Source organism: Rhamphochromis longiceps, linkage group LG3, assembly GCF_057381845.1.
Source record: "Rhamphochromis longiceps isolate RC_006_pf linkage group LG3, R_longiceps_female_GT1.1, whole genome shotgun sequence".
In the NCBI taxonomy this organism is placed as follows: domain Eukaryota; kingdom Metazoa; phylum Chordata; class Actinopteri; order Cichliformes; family Cichlidae; genus Rhamphochromis; species Rhamphochromis longiceps.
Window position 1 is genome coordinate 40006290 of NC_140559.1, and position 23864 is coordinate 40030153.

The 23864-nt window shown below is 40.6% G+C and overlaps 1 protein-coding gene across 1 annotated transcript in view; it reads right to left on the reverse strand.

Moving 5' to 3' along the window:
* Window positions 1-1612: 1612 nt before the first annotated feature.
* The window catches only part of LOC146674649 (Fc receptor-like protein 5), a 74924-nt gene continuing 52672 nt past the window's right edge, over window positions 1613-23864 (reverse strand). The window contains exons 15-24 of the mRNA XM_085401104.1: window positions 23612-23860; window positions 23328-23435; window positions 19033-19095; window positions 18875-18934; window positions 12039-12098; window positions 6002-6064; window positions 5302-5367; window positions 4930-4958; window positions 1916-1955; window positions 1613-1665 (exon numbers count right to left, since the gene is read on the reverse strand). Of these exons, the coding sequence (XP_085257230.1) occupies window positions 1613-1665; window positions 1916-1955; window positions 4930-4958; window positions 5302-5367; window positions 6002-6064; window positions 12039-12098; window positions 18875-18934; window positions 19033-19095; window positions 23328-23435; window positions 23612-23860 (791 nt within the window). The remainder of the gene's footprint in view (window positions 1666-1915; window positions 1956-4929; window positions 4959-5301; window positions 5368-6001; window positions 6065-12038; window positions 12099-18874; window positions 18935-19032; window positions 19096-23327; window positions 23436-23611; window positions 23861-23864) is intronic.

Sequence of the window (23864 nt, forward strand, 5' to 3'; positions counted from 1 at the left end):
ACTTCAGCATCAAGAGCTTCTTCATCGTGCGAGATGCAAGTACTGGCAGAGAAGAAGAAATGGTGAGCATGGAGGATGAAGAGTGAGGGGCTGGTGAAAGGCTAAGCCTGAGCAGAGGAGAAGTGGTGGACCAGGACATCTTTCTACATTGGTGCTGCAGTGGTGGAGAAAAGCTCTGTCAATGTGTCAAATCTTTTCGTCCATTTGCTTCACCAAGGACAGATCACACAAAGACCCCTTTAACAGCTCATTTGGAAGTACAGAGATATGCTGGTCATTTGATGTAGGGCAGCCTACGTGGATATGTAAATGATATGTCAATTACAGATAGGGTTGCCAACTTTTAAATATTAAATAAGGGACACTGTGGCGTGCCAGAAGCACAGTGCACAACAAGCTGGGCATAGTGTGTGACATTGCGGGTAACCATCAATTTTCATGATATTTGGTAGAATAAGGGACAAACCAATTTTGCTCATTATATGGGATGTGCCAGCTGAAATGGGACAGTTGGCAACACTAATTACAGAATACCCATATGAGGTCCTATACAGGCCCAGACTGAGTGTCATGTTGTGCTGTTTTTCTGTTCCTGTCCCTGAATCCTGGTTTGTCCCTCCTGGGGACAACTCTGTTTCTGCCTTTCTGCTCCCAGCAATTCTCCGGACTCCAAAAAGAACATAGATTGGACATTTCAGTTTCTCACTCTTCCACTTCTTCAGCCGGTGAGTCACAGACAGTTGTTCTGTGTCTATGCTCTCTGTCTACCAGCTGTCAGAGCTAAAATATGTTTTCCATAAGCTTGTACACATTCAGCTTAGATTGTTCTTTGTCATTTTAGTTCTGTAGTCAAAGAGATGAAGATAAGGTCTTTCATGACTCTGTGAAAAGCCCCGGGCAGATATTATTTTTGGGCCTTGCCACCACACTGAACTGGAGCAAACACAGCATCTCACATTCTGTATGTTTATATGTATGTATCTCTCTCTCTCAGACACACACACACACAACCACAGACACACATATTATAATATGAACGCATATTTTCATGGAGAAAAAGCAAATTATTCCATAATTGACATCAACAGGTTCATTAGTATTTTGCACAAATACAATCAGATATATATCATATTATATCAGTCTTCTTTTAATAATATAGAAGATTATTGCATACAAAAGTATACCGTGTTTATTGCCCAAACATTAATAAACCATACGTAACACTGAAAAAGCTGACTGTAAGTCATGCTGTTATTATCACTGAGTGAATAGAGAGAGCATGAAACTAAACAGAAGCACACCAGTTTGTACTTTTGTGTGCTAAAATACAGCAATATGTCTACAGTTATTAATACAGATATTGTATTTCATAATGATGATGACCTATAACTCTTATACTTATTGGGTGTGTATGACACTTGGGTAGCAGAGGAGCAACAGTGGCTTCATAAAAAGCTTCATTTTGGGGTTGCTGTTACAGCTCTCCTCACTGATCTGTAAAGCAAAAAAGACAACAAGATTTCCAATTTGAAACAATATTATGAGCTAAAGAACAAGAATAAATCATCACATCATACTCCATCATGTCAGCATAAATACCTAGAGTGCTCCCTCATTTGACTTCAGAGTAAATTGCTTCATCAGCTGACACAAGACTTGATTTTCCTGTAATGGAGAGAAGTTTACTTAAAAGACTTGTGTAGTCTCATAACAACAACAACAACAACAACAAAAACAACAATAATTTTCTTAAACCACAGGTTAAGAAAGTTTTCTTTATCACTGTTTTTATTAGTGATATAAACAAAAATGCACACACACACAAACAAACAGATTTACATTTTTAAATTTAATCATAAATCATTATAATAAATTATCCATGTCATCACTGTAAATGATTGCAGGCTTTACTCACCCTTGTTTGTCTTAGTATTTCCTTTATCCTGGCAGTTGACCTGGGCCCTGTTTCAGGAAGCCGGTTTAGTGGAAAAACTGAGTAAGTATACCCTGAGTTAACGAAAACTCTGGGTTTTCGGTTTCAGAAAGCGAGTTCAGATGAAGCCTCAGTGAGTCACTATGACGACACACTCCGTGAAGCTAACCTGCCCCCTAGCAGGTTTACTACAACTAACCCTGACTGTCTCCGCCCCTTTGTCGGAAACCTGACAGTAGGAAGTGTCGGACATGGCGTGCCCCTTCCTTGAAGAGCCAGTAGATCGTGAAGCCCAAATTCTCCGCAGGGCTCTCCGCCGGGAGAGAGTGATCAGAGCGCGTTTGGACATTTTATCATTTCCTGATGATTTTCTGTGTGAACGTCACCGTTTCTCAGCACAATCTATAATTTATTTGGATAACATCCTCAGGCCATATATTACGCATGTGACACATCGCGGACATGCTCTCAGTTCATTACATATTATTTGTATTGCACTTCGGTTTTTTGCAAACGGGAGCTTTCTGTATAATATTGGTGACGCTGAGCACGTTTCCAAGGCTACCGTCTGTCGGGCAGTCAGGAATGTTACAGTTGCACTGAAACGTCTCCTGTACACGTTTGTGGTGTTCCCCGGTCATAGACCCACAAGATTTATCAAAGAGGGATTCCACAAAATTGCAGGTAGCAGGATGACCAAAACTTAATTTATGATGTGGTGATATTTGAACTACTACTTAAATTTTACATTTATTCTCACGGTTCCCAGGCGTGATTGGCTGTACAGATGGCACTCACATTCCAATCATTGCTCCTTCAGTAAATGAAGGAGACTATGTGAACAGGAAGTCTTTCCACAGCATTAATGTACAGGTACATAGTTCCCTGTAGCATTTCAAACTAACAAATTATTTCATCATAGTAATGGATGCTAATTTGTGTTCTCTGCACTGTGAAGATCATATATGATGCTGCCAACATTATCACAAATGTGGAAGCCAAGTGGCCAGGCTCTGTCCATGACTCACAAATATTCCGTGAATGTACACTGAGCACAAAATTTGGACATGGTGAGTTGAGAATACTTTAAAATATATAAAGACCAATTGCTTCAGGGACATTTGAACTGAAGTGTATCCTTCTGTCTTAGGAGAGTTCACTGGCTACTTGCTTGGTGATAGGGGGTATCCATGTTTACCCTATTTGCTTACCCCTTACCCTGACCCTGAACCGGGCCCACAGCAGCGATATAATCTGGCTAATTGCAGGGCAAGAGCCAGAATTGAAATGACTATCGGAATGCTTAAGGCCCGGTTCCAGTGCCTGCAAAGACTCAGGGTCACCCCAGAAAGGGCATGTGACATTATTGTGGCATGTGTGATTCTTCACAACATTGCCACAATTAGAGGAGAACACTGTCCTTCTGAACCAAACATCAGCAGTGATCCAAACCATGAACATCCTGACCCTCCCACGGACATACAAGATGGAAGAGCAGTCAGAGACACCATATGTCACAATCATTTCTTTTGACCCATCACCTCAACATGTTGAAAGAAGAATAAACAGATTTTTTGTTCAACTGGCTTTATTGGTCGCCTGTATTTCCTGTACACAAAGTATTAAAAGATGTAAACCTCATAAAGTGTCTCTGTTGCTTCCTCCTCTGTAACAGCTGTCAATGTTTCTTCATTATTTTCCTGTAGTAAAGAAATAAACAACATTGCTGTTCTACTGTAAACTCATATAATCTGTGGAGTATTACTCACAACTGCATGTTGGTCTGGCTCAACAGGAGGCTGCACCAGATGCAGTACACCACCACCATCAACTGATAGAATATGAGGTTTATACAGGTCACTTATAACTTACAAGGGACCAAATGGCAATTAACAAACATACCAAGCACCTTACACTTCATTGTCATTATGCTCTCAAAGACAGCCAAGACTGAGGGAAGGCAAAATCAGTAGGAAAATAACTTCACTACAAAATAATCCATTATGGTAAAGAGTTTATCAAATGAATGAGCAGCACTGCAAAGGTGACTGTGAAGAAAGGATGTATGCACATCATGTATTATTTTGGATTTACCCCCTATGTAGGCACTTGTGTCTTGCGGGGTTATTGACTCAGAGGATGTCCCCACAGAGATGCCTTCGGCCACAGGGCGCCCACTGTTTTGGCTGAGGGCCAACTGCTCAGCCTCTGTGAGTGGTGGTGGTGGAGGACCCCCACCTGTTTTTCGGGCCTCCGCTTTTTTTCTGTTGGCTATAACGGGTCACATTTGAGCATACAGAGTAAGCAAATATGTACTTGTAATGTGCTCAGATAATTTCAATAAGTGCTTACAGAAAGAAAATTAATGTAGCCTCTAACTGCAATTGATTTACATCGGACAAACAGACCAAGCACTATGGCTTATAATACAATTACACCTTACCTGTTTGGACTATATTTTTATATTTCATTTTTACTTGCTGCCAGGAACGTTTGGGGCCTGTTGGGTTGCACCTGCGCTCACATCACGTCACAAAATAAAATGTATAAAATAACAAATAAAATAACGTGTTAAATGGGTGGAAATCCCTCGATCAATGTTTATATTAACACTCAGGCATTGACTCTGTCGGCTATGTTTTGCCATGCATGCTCCCTTTCTTTTGCAGCTGTGGCTGTGTTACTTTTTTCCGCGGAATTTGCATGTTATCGGCATATACTGCCATCAGAATTTCGGCCTCAAGCGCTGTGAAATACATTGACCGCGCCCTCTTTCCCTCCGTCTCCATGGTGACTCGCTTAATCTGTGCTCCGCTTATCAGGGCTTTATGTATCCTCGTCCGCGCGCTTAACTTGGGGTTGACGCAACTCCGCGTTGATTGAACTAATTGTTATCAGCCTTTCTGAAACCGAATATTCCGAGTTGGACAGTTCGGGGTTACTCAACCCTGCGTATCGTTTTTCACTCTGAGTTTTCTAAACCGGCTTCCTGAAACAGGGCCCTGAGCATACATTGGACTGTCCTCTAAGAGAGATATGAGATCTCAGCATACATTTGTGCAACACAAATATCACATACAGCTGATGGATCAACAGAAAAAGGTGGATGGAGGTAAAATATAAGAAATTTACAACGGTCTGAAGATAATCTCACAAGTGAAGAAAGAAAGTGTAAGTAGCTTGGACACAGCGGTACCTAAATATTACACATTTTTTACATATATCTTTGCAAAAATGTGCAAAATCTTAACTTTAAAGCTCAAATACTAAAGATGACATATCTAACTTTTGCCTTCAACGTTTTATGCAAAAAATGTTAAGTGAGGATATAGTTAGATTTAGATTTAATAATTATATTTTCATATTACCTAGAGCTCTTTTTAATTTGACTTCGGAGTAAACTGCTTCATTGGTTGATTCAGGACTTGATTTTCCTGTAAGTAGAAAGACAATTATTTAAATTTCTTCCTATTCACATAATTAAAATCAATAACTGTTTTGTCCAAAAATTAGAAAATAAAACAGCACAAAAAATAAATAAATAGAAAAAAAAACAAACAAAGAAAAAAAAACATGGGCTTTTTTTGCTGCATGGAAGAGAAATCAAATCAAAGTTTTATACAGAAGCCTTGAAATATAAAATAAATTAATAATTAAAACAAATTAAATTTAAAAAATGATTAGTCATTAGATATGAATGCACCTGATTTTACTTGTGCTGAAACAGAGAATGGAATTGATTCTTCGTCTTCATCTTATTATTACTATTACTACTAATAAAAGTGCTTCCTAATGTGATTATTTATGCACTGCTACTGCTACACTGCTACAACAGTAATCTATAAGATATATTTTATACTTAAAAAAAAAAATCAATGTAATTGTACTTAGACGAACAATTCATATAAAAACAAATTATATCAATTAAAAAAGATTTAAAAAAAAAAAGAAGCTTTTATTAAATTATGTAAACTGTGAATAGAAATTGTAACATAGGAAGATTTACATCTTTAAGATAAGAAACAGACTGAACAATACTCAGTGGAGATGATGGCAGACTTTGCTCACCTTTGTTTTTCTTGGCTTTTAGTTTTTTGTGGTGGTTGATCTCAGCATACATCAGACTGTCCTCTAAAAGAGAAGTGATATTTATTCAGCAGAAATATGATATGTAGCTATTCACTGAAGGGACAAGAGGTTGACTGAAACTGAAATGAAAATCAACTGTTGTCTTTATGTATGCTTAGCTGTCTTAGACAAAAGACATACAATGTGTTTTATATTTAAAGATATAGATAAGTTCTGGGTATGGTTGTAACATGGGGAGAGTTGTAACGCCACTAATCTCATCCTATCTATCTCAGGGATGAGATAGGAGTCACATGATGATTTCAGTTTTTACCCACTTCCATCCCTGATTTCACATGGTGCTTGTCATGGTTGCAAGTGTATGCAGATTTTATTGAGAACAAACTGGTTGTGACATACAAAAGTTTTTTTGTTTTGTTTTTTGTAGCACCAAATTTGTAGCAAATTTTGTTGTTTTTTTTTTTTTTTTTAATGGTATAATCAGATGCTGGCAGATGTGTAAAAATAAGTCAGTTGTTTGGTGGTGGCTATGGTGGAGCTTCCACAGAGGCCAGCAGGTGGATGAGGGAAATGGGAGGCAGGAGGAGGAGAGACCGGAGGCGGCCACCGGTCCCAGTGTCAGGTGAACTGAACTTCAGGTAAGAAGTTATGACCTGCAGTCTATCTGGGTCAGATGTAAACCAAGTTCAGGTGTAGTTTATTTTCATTATGCTTACTTTTTACAGTCAGTTACAATCAGTGTTGGTCAAGTTACTTGAAAAAAGTAATCAGTAACTAATTACTGATTATTTCCCCCAAAAAGTAATCCCGTTACTTTACTGATTACTTATTTTCAAAAGTAATTAATTACTTAGTTACTTAGTTACTTTTTAAAAACACGATTTACAACCTGAAGAGGTGATAAAGTGATAGATCTTTCAGCCCATTTCTACTTTTTCTACATAATCCATCATACAAAATGTAATTCAATTCAATTCAATTCAATTTTATTTATATAGCGCCAAATCACAACATAAGTCGCCTCAAGGCGCTTCATAGATACAGAGAAAAACCCAACAATCATATGACCCCCTATGAGCAAGCACTTTGGCAACAGTGGGAAGGAAAAACTCCCTTTTAACAGGAAGAAACCTCCGGCAGAACCAGGCTCAGGGAGGGGCGGCCATCTGCTGTGATTGGTTGGGGTGAGAGAAGGAAGACAGGATAAAAGACATGCTGTGGAAGAGAGACACAGGTTAATAACAGATATGATTCAATGCAGAGAGGTCTGTTAATACATAGTGAGTGAGAAAGGTGACTGGAAAGGAAAAACTCAATGCATCATGGGAATCCCCCGGCAGCCTATGTCTATTGCAGCATAACTAAGGGAGGATTCAGGGTCACCTGGTCCAGCCCTAACTATATGCTTTAGCAAAAAGGAAAGTTTTAAGCCTAATCTTAAAAGTAGAGATAGTGTCTGTCTCCTGAATCCAAACTGGAAGCTGGTTCCACAGAAGAGGGGCCTGAAAACTGAAGGCTCTCCCTCCCATTCTACTTTTAAATACTCTAGGAACAACAAGTAGGCCTGCAGAGCGAGAGCGAAGTGCTCTAATAGGGTGATATGGTACTACAAGGTCATTAAGATAAGATGGGGCCTGATTATTTAAGACCTTGTATGTGAGGAGCAGGATTTTGAATTCAATTCTGGATTTAACAGGAAGCCAATGAAGGGAAGCCAAAACAGGAGAAATCTGCTCTCTCTTTCTAGTCCCTGTCAGGACTCTTGCTGCAGCATTTTGGATTAGCTGAAGGCTTTTCAGCGAGTTTTTTGGACATCCTGATAATAATGAATTACAGTAGTCCAGCCTGGAAGTAATAAATGCATGAATTAGTTTTTCAGCGTCACTCTGAGACAGGATATTTCTAATTTTAGAGATGTTGCACAAATGGAAGAACGCAGTCTTACATATTTGTTTAATATGTGCGTTGAAGGACATGTCCTGGTCAAAAATGACTCCAAGGTTCCTCACAGCGTTACTGGAGGCCAAGGTAATGCCATCCAGAGTAAGAATCTGCTTAGATACCATATTTCTAAGCTTTTCAGGGCCGAGTACAATAACCTCAGTTTTATCTGAATTAAGAAGCAGAAAGTTAGCGGCCATCCAGGTCTTTATGTCTTTAAGACATTCCTGCAGTTTAACTAATTGGTGTGTGTTATCTGGCTTCATGGACAGATAGAGCTGGGTGTCATCTGCATAGCAGTGAAAATGTATGCTATGTCTTCTAATGATACTGCCTAAGGGAAGCATGTATAATGTAAACAGAATTGGTCCTAGCACTGAACCCTGTGGAACTCCATAATTAACCTCAGTGTGTGAAGAGGACTCTCCATTTACATGCACAAACTGGAGTCTATTAGATAGATATGATACAAACCACTGCAGTGCAGTACCTGTAATACCTACAGCATGTTCTAATCGCTCTAATAGGATATTATGGTCGACAGTATCGAATGCTGCACTAAGGTCTAGCAGGACAAGCACAGAGATGAGTCCACTGTCAGAGGCCATAAGAAGATCATTTGTAACCTTCACTAAAGCTGTTTCTGTGCTGTGATGAGCTCTGAAACCTGACTGAAACTCTTCAAATAAACTATTCCTCTGCAGATGATCTGTTAGCTGTTTGACAACTACTCTTTCAAGGATTTTTGATATGAAAGGAAGGTTGGAGATTGGCCTATAATTAGCTAAGACTGCTGGGTCTAGAGATGGCTTTTTGAGTAACGGTTTAACTACAGCTAGCTTGAAGGCCTGTGGTACATAGCCGATCATTAGAGATAGGTTGATCATATTTAAGATCGAAGAATTAATTAATGGCAGGACTTCTTTGAGCAGTTTTGTAGGAATGGGGTCTAAAAGACACGTTGATGGCTTGGAGGAAGTAATTATTGAAGTTAACTCAGGAAGATCAATTAGAGAAAAAGAGTCTAACTTAACATCAATGGTACTAAGAGTAGCTGTAGATAATATTACATCTGTGGGATGATTACTGGTAATTTTTTCTCTAATGATAAAAATTTTATTTGTGAAGAAGTTCATGAAGTCATTACTAGTTAACGTTAAAGGGATTGTTGGCTCAAAAGAGCTCTGACTTTTTGTCAGCCTGGCTACAGTACTGAAGAGAAACCTGGGGTTGTTCTTATTTTCTTCAATCAGTGATGAATAGTAAGATCTTCTGGCTTTGCGGAGGGCTTTCTTATAAAGCGGCAAACTATTTCTCCAGGCTAAATGATGATCCTCTAAATTTGTGACACGCCATTTTCTCTCCAGATTACGAGTCATCTGCTTTAGGGTACGTGTTTGAGAATTATACCACGGAGTCAAATACTTCTGATTAGAGACCTTAGTTTTCACTGGAGCTACAGTATCCAGAGTCGTACGCAGTGAGGAGGTGAAATTATTTACAAGATAATCGACCTCTGTTGGGGTAGCGTTCAGATAGCTGCTCTGCTCTATGTTGGTACAGGGCATTGAAGATGATAATAGCGGGTGGATTATATTCTTAAACTTAGTTACAGCACTTTCAGAAAGACATCTACTTTGATAAAGTCTACTCTTCACCGCTGTGTAATCAATTATTGTAAAAGTAAATGTTATCAGGAAATGATCAGACAGGAGAGGGTTTTCAGGAAACACTGTTAAATGTTCAGTTTCTATGCCATATGTTAAAACAAGATCTAGAGTGTGATTAAAGTGGTGGGTGGGTTCTTTTACATTTTGAGAAAAGCCAATTGAGTCTAATAACAGATTAAATGCCATGTTGAGGCTGTCATTTTTAGCATCTACATGGATGTTAAAATCACCCACAATAATTATTTTATCTGAGCTCAGAACTAAATCAGATAAAAAGTCTGAGAAATCAGACAGAAACTCTGTGTAAGGCCCAGGTGGACGATAGATGATAACAAGTAAGACTGGTTTCTAAATTTTTACAGCTGGGGTGGACAATGTTAAGCATCAGGCTTTCAAATGAATTAAAAGTCTGTCTTGGTCTTTCATTAATTAATAGGCTGGTGTGAAAAATTGCTGCCACACCGCCCCCTCGGCCTGTGCTTCGAGATTTCTGGTAGTTAGAATGACTCGGGGGTGTTGATTCATTTAAACTAACATAATCATCCTGCTGCAACCAGGTTTCTGTAAGGCAGAGTAAATCAATTTGTTGATCAATTATTAAGTCATGTACTAACAGAGACTTGGAGGAGAAAGACCTAATATTTAATAATCCACATTTCACTGTTTTACTCTTTGGTTCAGATGTGGATACTGTATTGTTCTTTCTTTGTAATTGTTTATGTTTAAGTTGTTTGTTGCTGGTTTTTAGTTTGTTATCAAATGGAAAAGTCTCTTTTTAAAACTTGTTCGATCAGTTTTAATCTTTTAACTTTATGCATCAAGCAAAAATTTAATTATATGCAACATTCTCTGACTTGAATAAATTAGTTTAACATTTAAACCTATTTTCTACACATTCCAGCACATAAAATAAAATATTTTTTGTGTTTACACTCACTCTTTCAAATAGATGCAAGTAAAACACAGCAGAAAATAAATAAAGTCAAAGACTCAGCGGTCCTGTTGCTCTATTTTCACCTGTAAAGCAGGACTGGGGTAGGCGGAGGTTTACCCTGGTGCAGGTGTGCCGCGGTCAGTTGAAGAATCCGCGAGTTTCTCTGTGAATTTCCCATTACGTTGTTGCGCACTCGGTGCTTACTCGGAAGTTTAGGGGGTTTTTTCGCTGTAAAAAGACGTTTTCTTCCCACGCACGATGGACGCTAATGTTTTTGTCACTTTTTATGGAATCAAACTCAAAGTAAGGTCAGTGCTTCCACGCTTTAAACGCTGCACGCTCATACTCTCTCCCGCACTCGATATATGATCCATTGTTGATCTGCACACAGCTGTTGTCACTAACGGCGCACTCGCTTACGTCACTGTCATGAGACATTCTCGCAAAAAAATCACGGTTTTAGTAACGCAGTAACGCAGCGTTCCTACGGGAAAGTAATGGTAATCTAATTACCGTTTTTGCAATAGTAATCCCTTACTTTACTCGTTACTTGAAAAAAGTAATCAGATTACAGTAACACGTTACAAGTAACGCACGCGTTACAAGTAACGCGTTACTGCCCATCTCTGGTTACAATAACTCGTACTGTGTACTAGCTAGTATGACGGAGTTTCGTCCCGTATTCAGAGAAAATATTACCAGTTTAGTATTGAGCTGAAAAGGAAGCGATTTGTTCCATACCTTAGCTGAAATTAAAAAGACACAAAGCTGGAGTTATTATGTGTCTTTTCTGTGCAGTTGCCTCTTCTCCTCTCATGCTCAGACCACACTCCACCACACAGACTTGCATTGTACTAACTTTTTACTAAGTGTCTGTCGTATTATGAAAGTTTGCTCTACTAAACTAATGTACACAGCTGCACATGCCAGGGTGTGTTTGAGTTATGGTCAGTCACAGAGAAATAGAGACAAAAACTGTTATTTTATTCCAATACATCACTTTTTTGAAGCACATTCTCTGGTGTCGACTTACACTTCTCCCCAGCATGTGTTACAACCCACCCTGATTGTGGAGTAGGTGATAACAAAGGAACACCATGTATTTAACATTAACACACAAGGTCTGTGGTATTCTTGCAGGGCTTTGAATGGTTGACATTTATAGGGAAAAAATGGGTAATTTGTGTAAAGGTTTGTGACCTCTAGCACAAAAATTAATTGTGTTATGGGTGCTGGAGCAAAATGTGTTACAACCATACCTGGTCTCCCCTAAAACACGCAAACTAACAAAACAAAACAAAACCCCAAAAATATGGGGGAATATCTCTAAGAAACAGCTGGAAACCATTTCTAAAAGTAGACTTCTTTTTTTTTGGATATGAATTTCCACATGTGCGCAAGATTCAACTCTAGTGATCAGTACTATTACACGCAATGACCGGATAACTGGATGAGACTGTTGTGACCTTACCTGCAGCTCCCATCTTTACATCAGAGTAAATGGCACTCTCCTCCGCTCTATGAAGCCTCCCTGTCACGATAATGAAATCCACAAAGGAAAAAAAAAATTTATATATATATACAGGGAGTGCAGAATTATTAGGCAAATGAGTATTTTGTCCACACCATCCTCTTCATGCATGTTGTCTTACTCCAAGCTGTATAGGCTCGAAAGCCTACTACCAATTAAGCATATTAGGTGATGTGCATCTCTGTAATGAGAAGGGGTGTGGTCTAATGACATCAACACCCTATATCAGGTGTGCATAATTATTAGGCAACGTCCTTTCCTTTGGCAAAATGGGTCAAAAGAAGGACTTGACAGGCTCAGAAAAGTCAAAAATAGTGAGATATCTTGCAGAGGGATGCAGCAGTCTCAAAATTGCAAAGCTTCTGAAGCGTGATCATCGAACAATCAAGCGTTTCATTCAAAATAGTCAACAGGGTCGCAAGAAGCGTGTGGAAAAACCAAGGCGCAAAATAACTGCCCATGAACTGAGAAAAGTCAAGCGTGCAGCTGCCAAGATGCCACTTGCCACCAGTTTGGCCATATTTCAGAGCTGCAACATCACTGGAGTGCCCAAAAGCACAAGGTGTGCAATACTCAGAGACATGGCCAAGGTAAGAAAGGCTGAAAGACGACCACCACTGAACAAGACACACAAGCTGAAACGTCAAGACTGGGCCAAGAAATATCTGAAGACTGGTTTTTCTAAGGTTTTATGGACTGATGAAATGAGAGTGAGTCTTGATGGGCCAGATGGATGGGCCCGTGGCTGGATTGGTAAAGGCCAGAGAGCTCCAGTCCGACTCAGACGCCAGCAAGGTGGAGGTGGAGTACTGGTTTGGGCTGGTATCATCAAAGATGAGCTTGTGGGTCCTTTTCGGGTTGAGGATGGAGTCAAGCTCAACTCCCAGTCCTACTGCCAGTTCCTAGAAGACACCTTCAAGCAGTGGTACAGGAAGAAGTCTGCATCCTTCAAGAAAAACATGATTTTCATGCAGGACAATGCTCCATCACACGCGTCCAAGTACTCCACAGCGTGGCTGGCAAGAAAGGGTATAAAAGAAGAAAAACTAATGACATGGCCTTCTTGTTCACCTGATCTGAACCCCATTGAGAACCTGTGGTCCATCATCAAATGTGAGATTTACAAGGAGGGAAAACAGTACACCTCTCTGAACAGTGTCTGGGAGGCTGTGGTTGCTGCTGCACGCAATGTTGATGGTGAACCGATCAAAACACTGACAGAATCCATGGATGGCAGGCTTTTGAGTGTCCTTGCAAAGAAAGGTGGCTATATTGGTCGCTGATTTGTTTTTGTTTTGTTTTTGAATGTCAGAAATGTATATTTGTGAACGTGGAGATGTTATATTGGTTTCACTGGTAAAAATAAATAATTGAAATGGGTATATATTTGTTTTTTGTTAAGTTGCCTAATAATTATGCACAGTAATAGTCACCTGCACACACAGATATCCCCCTAAAATAGCTAAAACTAAAAACAAACTAAAAACTACTTCCAAAAACATTCAGCTTTGATATTAATGAGTTTTTTGGGTTCATTGAGAACATGGTTGTTGTTCAATAATAAAATTATTCCTCAAAAATACAACTTGCCTAATAATTCTGCACTCCCCAGACAGACAGACAGACAGACAGACAGACAGACAGACAGACAGACAGACATACATACACACATATATATATACTAAGGGTGCAACGATACTCGTATCGATATTGAACCGTTCGATACAGTGCTTTCGGTTCGGTGCGCATATGTATCGAACAATACAAAATTTTTTATTTCTTTTATCAACTTTCCTTCTGACGATGCTGTCTGTGTTGAGCGCTCAGTGAATCTGCGTTCGACTACTCCGCCTAGGCTGCACTGTCGAGTGCAGCCTAGGCGGAGTAGTCGAACGCAGATTCACTGAGCGCAGGGCAAGCTAGCGAGACAGAAGTTAAGCTCTCCTTGCAACATGGCAAATTGAACCTCCCCCACCCTCATTCAGATGTGGCGTTTGGAACTATTTTGGTCTTCATGTGACGTATGACCCTGAAGGTAAGCGCGTCATGGACTAAAGTAAAACAGTATGTTGGATGTGCCACGCAATGCTCAATTACATGGGGTGGGAACTAGTGTGTTATCGCAGTTAGCTCGTTAACGTGTTGGCCATCCAGCCCCAGGCAAAAGACAAGTGGAAGCAGACAAAAACAACAAGCAGGCATGCTACAAACTTTACCCGAGTCATTTAGACAGCCGTTAGCACGTGATTCTCCTTATGGGGTCCTGATATGTTGAATATAGCCCAGAAGAAGCGTATAGTATAGCTTTTATTTTGGAAAGAGCCATTTCTCTGTAATAAACTCTCTTTTCCAAAGATGAGTGATTCCTCAATCAGATATAGGGCTCGCAAAATCGCTAGCCCGACGTCCCGGGGCTAGCAATTTTTCCAGTCGGGCTATCATAGGAAGGAAAAATATATGTCAATGCTTTTGCATTCTTTCGGAAATGTAGCTGGGTAATTATGTCATTGGCATCAGTGAGCCACTGTCAATATGTGACATATTGAAATCGCGTTTGAATTTGCGCTTGTTTTTTGCTTTCACTTTGCAATCGCACGAACTGTGTATAGAGAGCGACAGCACTGATTGGTGAGTGACGATAATTTGTGCACCAATTCCTCTGACATCGTCTTATTAATCGTTAGCTTACTACGCAAACATGACAAGTGAAATCTCCCGCAGCAAGATTAAACATGTGAGAGGTTGATCACGCAGAGAATCGCTGAGCGTTATGTGAGTGCGTGTGTAAAAGCAGCAGGATATATATTTTAGTTCTGCTGAGCCAAATAAGACAGGTCAGGGTGAAGAAGTGACAGCCAAAGAAAAGCTTACCGCAAAACGGAAAATTTATGACAAATCAGACTTTAAGGCAAAAAGAAAGTGCATCTTTATGGTTTCATGGACAAAAGAATTTCTGTGGCTGCAATATGACAAGCTATATAACCAGGGCTGCACATAAGTGGTCCGCAGGTGCGCATTCGCAGTCAAAATAAAAAACGCACACAAGATAAGTTAATATTATATAATTATACAATATTATACTTTAATGTATAATATTGTAAAGGGAACAAAGCAGGAAACCAAACACCAATCAAAAAATTGCTCTCTTTTTCATTCGGACTACTTAAATTTATTTTGGGCTACCAAAAACTGAAGAGTCCCTGCCCGAAGGGCTACCAGGGATTTTGAAATTTTGCGAGCCCTGAGATACATTTATTTATTTTTATTACTTTTTTGTTTCAGCAACATTAAATTTAAAAACTGTACTTTTTAGTTAAAATATATATTTATAATTTTAATAAATGACAAATTAAAAAGGCATGAACATTTTTTTTTGTATCGAAAAGATATCAAACCGTGACACCAAAGTATCGAACCGAACCGTGAATTTTGTGTATTGTTGCACCCCTAATACATACAGTGGGGCAAAAAAGTATTTAGTCAGCCACCAATTGTGCAAGTTCCCCCACCTAAAATGATGACAGAGGTCAGTAATTTGCTCCAGAGGTACACTTCAACTGTGAGAGACAGAATGTGAAAAAAAAAAAATCCATGAATCCACATGGTAGGATTTGTAAAGAATTTATTCGTAAATTAGGGTGGAAAATAAGTATTTGGTCAATAACAAAAATACAACTCAATACTTTGTAACATAACCTTTGTTGGCAATAACAGAGGTCAAACGTTTACTATAGGTCTTTACCAGGTTTGCACACACAGTAGCTGGTATTTTGGCCCATTCCTCCATGCAGATCTTCTCGAGAGCAGTGATGTTTTGGGGCTGTCGCCGAGCAACACGGACTTTCAACTCCCGCCACAGATTTTCTATGGGGTTGAGGTCTGGAGACTGGCTTGGCCACTCCAGGACTTTCAAATGCTTCTTACGGAGCCACTCCTTTGTTGCCCGGGCGGTGTGTTTTGGATCTTTGTCATGTTGGAAGACCCAGCCTCGTTTCATCTTCAAAGTTCTCACTGATGGAAGGAGGTTTTGGCTCAAAATCTCACGATACATGGCCCCATTCATTCTGTCCTTAACACGGATCAGTCGTCCTGTCCCCTTGGCAGAAAAACAGCCCCATAGCATGATGTTTCCACCCCCATGCTTCACAGTAGGTATGGTGTTCTTGGGATGCAACTCCGTATTCTTCTTCCTCCAAACACGACGAGTTGAGTTTATACCAAAAAGTTCTACTTTGGTTTCATCTGACCACATGACATTCTCCCAGTCCTCTGCTGTATCATCCATGTGCTCTCTGGCAAACTTCAGACGGGCCTGGACATGCACTGGCTTCAGCAGCGGAACACGTCTGGCACTGCGGGATTTGATTCCCTGCCGTTGTAGTGTGTTACTGATGGTGACCTTTGTTACTTTGGTCCCAGCTCTCTGCAGGTCATTCACCAGGTCCCCCCTGGTGGTTCTGGGATCTTTGCTCACAGTTCTCATGATCATTTTGACCCCACGGGATGAGATCTTGCATGGAGCCCCAGATCGAGGGAGATTATCAGTGGTCTTGTATGTCTTCCATTTTCTGATGATTGCTCCCACAGTTGATTTTTTCACACCAAGCTGCTTGCCTATTGTAGATTCACTCTTCCCAGTCTGGTGAAGGTCTACAATACTTTTCCTGGTGTCCTTCGAAAGCTCTTTGGTCTTGGCCATGGCGGAGTTTGGAGTCTGACTGTTTGAGGCTGTGGACAGGTGTCTTTTATACAGATGATGAGTTCAAACAGGTGCCATTCATACAGGTAACGCGTGGGGGACAGAAAAGCTTCTTACAGAAGACGTTACAGGTCTGTGAGAGCCAGAGATTTTCCTTGTTTGAGGTGACCAAATACTTATTTTCCACCCTGATTTACGAATAAATTCTTTACAAATCCTACCATGTGGATTCATGGATTTTTTTTTTTCACATTCTGTCTCTCACAGTTGAAGTGTACCTCTGGTGCAAATTCCTGACCTCTGTCATCATTTTAAGTGGGGGAACTTGCACAATCGGTGGCTGACTAAATACTTTTTTGCCCCACTGTACATATATACATATATATACACATATATACACACACACACACACACACACACACACACACACACACATACATATATATATACACATATATACAGGGTGGGCCATTTATATGGATACACCGTAATAAAACGGGAATGGTTGGTGATATTAAAGTCCTGTTTGTGGCACATTAGTATATGTGAGGGGGCAAACTCCTCAAGATGGGTGGTGACCATGGTGGCCATTTAGAAGTCGGCCATCTTGGATGCAACTTTTGTTTTTTCAATAGGAAGAGGGCCATGTGACACATCAGACTTATTGGTAATGTCACAAGAAAAACAATGGTGTGCTTGGTTTCAACGTAACTTTATTCTTTCATGAGTTATTTACAAGTTTCTCTTTGTTCACAGCCATTGACATGTCGAGGAGGTTAACACGTGAGGAGCGGATCGAAATTGTGTTGATATCTGGTGAACGCAGTAACCGGGTCATTGCAGCAGATTTCAATGCGACACCCTACGAGACCACCCATCTCCCATGCTACAGTTAGCAAACTGCTTGCTCAGTTTTGTGAAACTGGTTCAGTGTTGGATTTGCCAAAATGTGGATGCAAGAAAACTGTCACTAATGAAGAAACATCAGTGGCTGTCCTAGCTTCATTCAGCAAGAGCCCACAGCGTAGCACTCGCCGCATGTCACTGGAGAGTGGCATTAGTCGAACATCCCTTCGGCGGATATTAGCTACTCACAAATGCCACACTTACAAACTCCAGGTACCCTCAGTTCACGCAGACGATTTTGTTCAGTGATGAGGCAAACTTTTATGTGAATGGTGAAGTTAACAAACAAAACCACCGCTATTGGTCTGACACTAAGCCAAATTGGATGGATCCCTCCAAGACTGTTGGAACAACAAAAGTGATGGTGTGGTATATGGGGTACAACGATAGTGGGTCCTTCTTCATCAAGGGAAACCTCAAGGCCACTGGATATTTGAAATTGCTACATGATGATGTGTTTCCCTCTTTATGCACTGAAGCTGGCACGTTCCCTGAGTTTTTCCAGCAAGATCGTGCACCACCAAATTATGGGTGCCAGGTCCGAGCATTCCTAGATGAACAGTTTCCTGGAAAGTGGATTGGTCGTCGTGGGCCAGTTGAATGGCCCCCAAGGTCTCCCGATCTGACCCCCTTAGACTTTTATCTTTTGGGTCATCTGAAGGCAATTGTCTATGGTGTGAAGATACGAGATGTGCAGCACCTGAAACTACGATACTGGATGCCTGTGCTGGCATTTCTCCTGCGGTGTTGCTATTAGTGTGTGAAGAGTGAGAGAAGAGGGTTGCATTGACAATCCAACACAATGGGCAGCACATTGAACACATTTTAAAAGTGGTCAGAAACTTGTAAATAACTCATGACAGAATAAAGTTACGTTGAAACCAAGCACACCATTGTTTTTCTTGTGACATTACCAATAAGTCTGATGTGTCACATGGCCCTCTTCCTATTGAAAAAACAAAAGTTGTATCCAAGATGGCCGACTTCTAAATGGCCACCATGGTCACCACCCATCTTGAGGAGTTTGCCCCCTCACATATACTAATGTGCCACAAACAGGACTTTAATATCACCAACCATTCCCGTTTTATTACGGTGTATCCATATAAATGGCCCACCCTGTATATACACATTCAAGTACAAACACTGAATGAGACTGTTGTGACTGTACCTGCAGCTCCTGTCTTCACATTAGCATAAACAGCACTCTGCTCTGGTTTATGATGCTTCCCTGTTAAGATGATCGAATCCACAAGAGAAAAATAATTAATACGTTTTTAAACATTTCAAAAACATTTTTTCTACATTTTATATGTTTTGTGTACTCACACTTATTTCCAAAGTTTTCCAGTTCAATATTAGAGTAAATGACATCTCGGGGTTTATCTGCACCTAAAATGTCATATTTTTGTTACACAATTGTAAACCAATGACAGCGTACCAGTTACCTTAAATTCTTTTGTGCATGTAGTCAGTTGGTTATTTAGATGTTTGTCCAACTGAATTTTGATAAATGTTCTTCAAAAAACTGCTGAGGACAAACTGAACCTACGTCATGTAAAGGTTAATGGAGATCGGGAAAGACCAGATGTGGGGAAGACAAGTGTCCTAGGGTCAGCTGTGGGGACAGTAGGGAGACCTCCACCCGTTGCTCCACCACCACAAGATGTTCCATGATTAATGGAGTAAAACATCAATGAAGGGTGGCTCCCAGCTGATGACCCTTCAGCTACCATGATGTAACCGTTGGAGGTGCAACAGGTAACAATGTGTAGCAGGTAACTTCCTGCCTGTGCTTCCTTCAAGGTCCCTGAATGGTTTTGATGTTTTGGTTTCTCTGGTTTTCTAGTTTTCGATCATTCTTAGTTTCATAGTTCTGTATTTTGTATTGTTGACATTCTCGTTTTCTCGTATGATGTTATGTTTACATTACAGTTATCTGTCTATTTGGTTAATGAGAGGTTGTTTATCCCCTTGTGTTCTCACTCTGTTCTTTCTCTTTGGTTTTCATGTTTTGTCTACTGTCTGCGTCAAGCTCGTGTGTCTTACTCGAGGTCTCAGTGTCAGTCATTTCCTGTTTTATTTTGGTCTCTGTTTTCGTCTGTATCGTGTGTCTAGTTTTACATCCCCCATAGTCATTCTGTTAACCTCTTTTCCATTAGTAACTACTCAGGTCAGGTCACCATGGTTTTCAGGGTTTTCCATCAGGTCATAGTTCCTGTTACCAGATACTTTTTCAGTATTTACTCAGCCGGAGTTCCAAGCAATCCGAGGCGATCCCAAAATATGACGTCATCAGCCTGCATCCCACTGATTGGCTGGTCAGTGGCATCACTTGATGACTTACAGTGGGGCAAAAAAGTATTTAGTCAGCCACCGATTGTGCAAGTTCCCCCACCTAAAATGATGACAGAGGTCAGTAATTTGCACCAGAGGTACACTTCAACTGTGAGAGACAGAATGTGAAAAAAAAAATCCATGAATTCACATGGTAGGATTTGTAAAGAATTTATTCGTAAATCAGGGTGGAAAATAAGTATTTGGTCACCTCAAACAAGGAAAATCTCTGGCTCTCACAGACCTGTAACGTCTTCTGTAAGAAGCTTTTCTGTCCCCCACTCGTTACCTGTATGAATGGCACCTGTTTGAACTCATCATCTGTATAAAAGACACCTGTCCACAGCCTCAAACAGTCAGACTCCAAACTCCGCCATGGCCAAGACCAAAGAGCTTTCGAAGGACACCAGGAAAAGTATTGTAGACCTGCACCAGACTGGGAAGAGTGAATCTACAATAGGCAAGCAGCTTGGTGTGAAAAAATCAACTGTGGGAGCAATCATCAGAAAATGGAAGACATACAAGACCACTGATAATCTCCCTCGATCTGGGGCTCCATGCAAGATCTCATCCCGTGGGGTCAAAATGATCATGAGAACGGTGAGCAAAGATCCCAGAACCACACGGGGGGACCTGGTGAATGACCTGCAGAGAGCTGGGACCAAAGTAACAAAGGTCACCATCAGTAACACACTACAACGGCAGGGAATCAAATCCCGCAGTGCCAGACGTGTTCCGCTGCTGAAGCCAGTGCATGTCCAGGCCCGTCTGAAGTTTGCCAGAGAGCACATGGATGATACAGCAGAGGATTGGGAGAATGTCATGTGGTCAGATGAAACCAAAGTAGAACTTTTTGGTATAAACTCAACTCGTCGTGTTTGGAGGAAGAAGAATACTGAGTTGCATCCCAAGAACACCATACCTACTGTGAAGCATGGGGGTGGAAACATCATGCTATGGGGCTGTTTTTCTGCCAAGGGGACAGGACGACTGATCCGTGTTAAGGACAGAATGAATGGGGCCATGTATCGTGAGATTTTGAGCCAAAACCTCCTTCCATCAGTGAGAACTTTGAAGATGAAACGAGGCTGGGTCTTCCAACATGACAAAGATCCAAAACACACCGCCCGGGCAACAAAGGAGTGGCTCCGTAAGAAGCATTTGAAAGTCCTGGAGTGGCCTAGCCAGTCTCCAGACCTCAACCCCATAGAAAATCTGTGGCGGGAGTTGAAAGTCCGTGTTGCTCGGCGACAGCCCCAAAACATCACTGCTCTCAAGAAGATCTGCATGGAGGAATGGGCCAAAATACCAGCTACTGTGTGTGCAAACCTGGTAAAGACCTATAGTAAACGTTTGACCTCTGTTATTGCCAACAAAGGTTATGTTACAAAGTATTGAGTTGTATTTTTGTTATTGACCAAATACTTATTTTCCACCCTGATTTACGAATAAATTCTTTACAAATCCTACCATGTGGATTCATGGATTTTTTTTTCACATTCTGTCTCTCACAGTTGAAGTGTACCTCTGGTGCAAATTACTGACCTCTGTCATCATTTTAGGTGGGGGAACTTGCACAATTGGTGGCTGACTAAATACTTTTTTGCCCCACTGTATGAGAGTATTACGTTGATGAAAATAAAAAAGAGCCATTTTTGAAACCCAACAATGAGGAAAACAGCTGCAAAAGCAACATCATGGTCCCAGAGTCTGATGAAAATTCGCAGACTGAGCAGCAGGTTTATCATCGCCTCAACGTCCACCTTCATTGTAGTGTGTGCGACGCATACTAATTACGTCATAGGATGCTCAGCCACGTTGCTATTAGGACGACCACACACATTAGGTGGTACTTGATTAGGGATGGGTACCGGTGTCCGGTGCATTGATGGCACCTGTTCTGACATAAATGGTAGTAACCAGACCGAAAAGCAGCGCACATTTCGGTGTTTTATTTCGGTGCTTTTTTTTTTCCTGAGCTGTGATACACATCTAGCCAATCATTTTACCTTTCCAAGGATAGTAGGCGGGCCCAGGTACGTACGTTCTTTTAGAGCAGAGCTACAGATTAAAAATGTTCAAGGCGAAGCGGTCAAAAGTCTGGCTGTACTTCACAGCAAAATATGCAAACTCAGCAGCCTGCAACAAGTGCTTTAAGGTGATACTGTGATACTGTCAAAGGAGGTAACACCTCAAATCCGATGAAACACCTGGCGACGCATAGCGTTTTTTTTAAAAGCCCAGAAATGCGCCGTATTTGATAGCTTGCTGCAAGACCTTACACCGGGCACACCTACTGCGGGTGGGTTGCCTGTTATGCAACATCCCCCAAAAACACGAAGAGGAGAGTCCTGGCCCGTAGCCCTGCCAGTGTAGCAGAAATGATGAGGATGATGATGCAGCAGCAGCCATTCTTCTCTGCGTGAGTAGCTTAATGTTGTTCGTGTGTAATTTACGTTGAGTAGGCTAACCACGTTATTACATTAATGCATGTAAGGTGAACTAGCAAACATCATCATAGCTATATGCAGCTGTCTTCTTGTTTGATGGCAGATGCTCCCTTCACCCTGGCCAAAAAGGCTAAAATGACCAAAGAAAAAGTGGAAAACAGTTAAACATGAGAGGTTTAGGACAAAGTTTGTGTTTTTTCCATTGTTTAAGCACTGCTTCCAGCCAAGAGTGATACCATATATGCCCCATAGCTGCAGAAAAGGCTAACATTGTTTTCTTTTTACAAAAAACAGCTGAACATGAGAGGTTTTTGGACCAATTTTGTGTTCTCCATTCTTTAAGCACCGGTTTGAGCACCGTTTGAGCACCGGCACCGTTTCAAAAGTACCGATTTGGCACCGGTATCGGATAAAACCTAAACGATACCCATCCCTATACTTGATTGTAATAGAAAACCAATCAATACGATTCGAATAGTTGTGAGTTGATCCGAGTAGGTACTAATGGAAAAGAAGCATTAGTTATCACTGTGTTCCCACCTGTTTCCCATCATCTCATTATCCTATGTTTTATAGACTGCCTCAATCTTCCTTTACTATCACATCCTTCATCATAGTTTGTTTTAATAAGATTTGTAGAAATTTGGTTTCTTAGTTTTTGTTTTTGTTTTGTTTGGATAAATATCTAAGTTCTGTGATAAAGTTGTGTTTTAGTTTACTAACTGTGACAAATACTCAATGAAATGTCAATATCAATACTACTACTACTAATACTATGACTACTACTACTACTAATAATAATAATTATAATAATAAAAACAGAAAAGAGGCTCTTACACTTGGACTGTCTGCAGCGATACAACAAGAGCAGGAGAATAATAATGAGAGAGACTCCACAAACCAGTCCAACAATCAACCACACAGGAGATGAAGAGCTGTCAGCTCCTGACACAGTCACGTAAAAAAAAACAGAAATTAATTAATAAATTATAATCTTATGAATAAATACATTTATAAAATAGAACCAAGTGACTTTAAGAATTAAATCAGACAATCTAATGTTCATTCTCAGTCATCAGACGTGTTTAGAAAACTCCATCACATGTTTTGATCCTGCTCACCTTTAACTGACATCCAGCTCTGTGCTGACTCTCTTCCTGAGTACTGACACTTGTAGAAACCTTCATCAGACTTTGACACCGCAGAGATCTTCAGCTCCCCTCGGGGATCATTTTGAAGAAGTTTGTCATTGTGATAGAAAAACACATTGGAAAGTATTTTTTGTGTTCTCAAACTGCAGCTCAGACTAACAGAAGCTCCCTCAGTCACAGGATGAACAGGACTCACCAGGATAGGAACATGACCATCATCTGT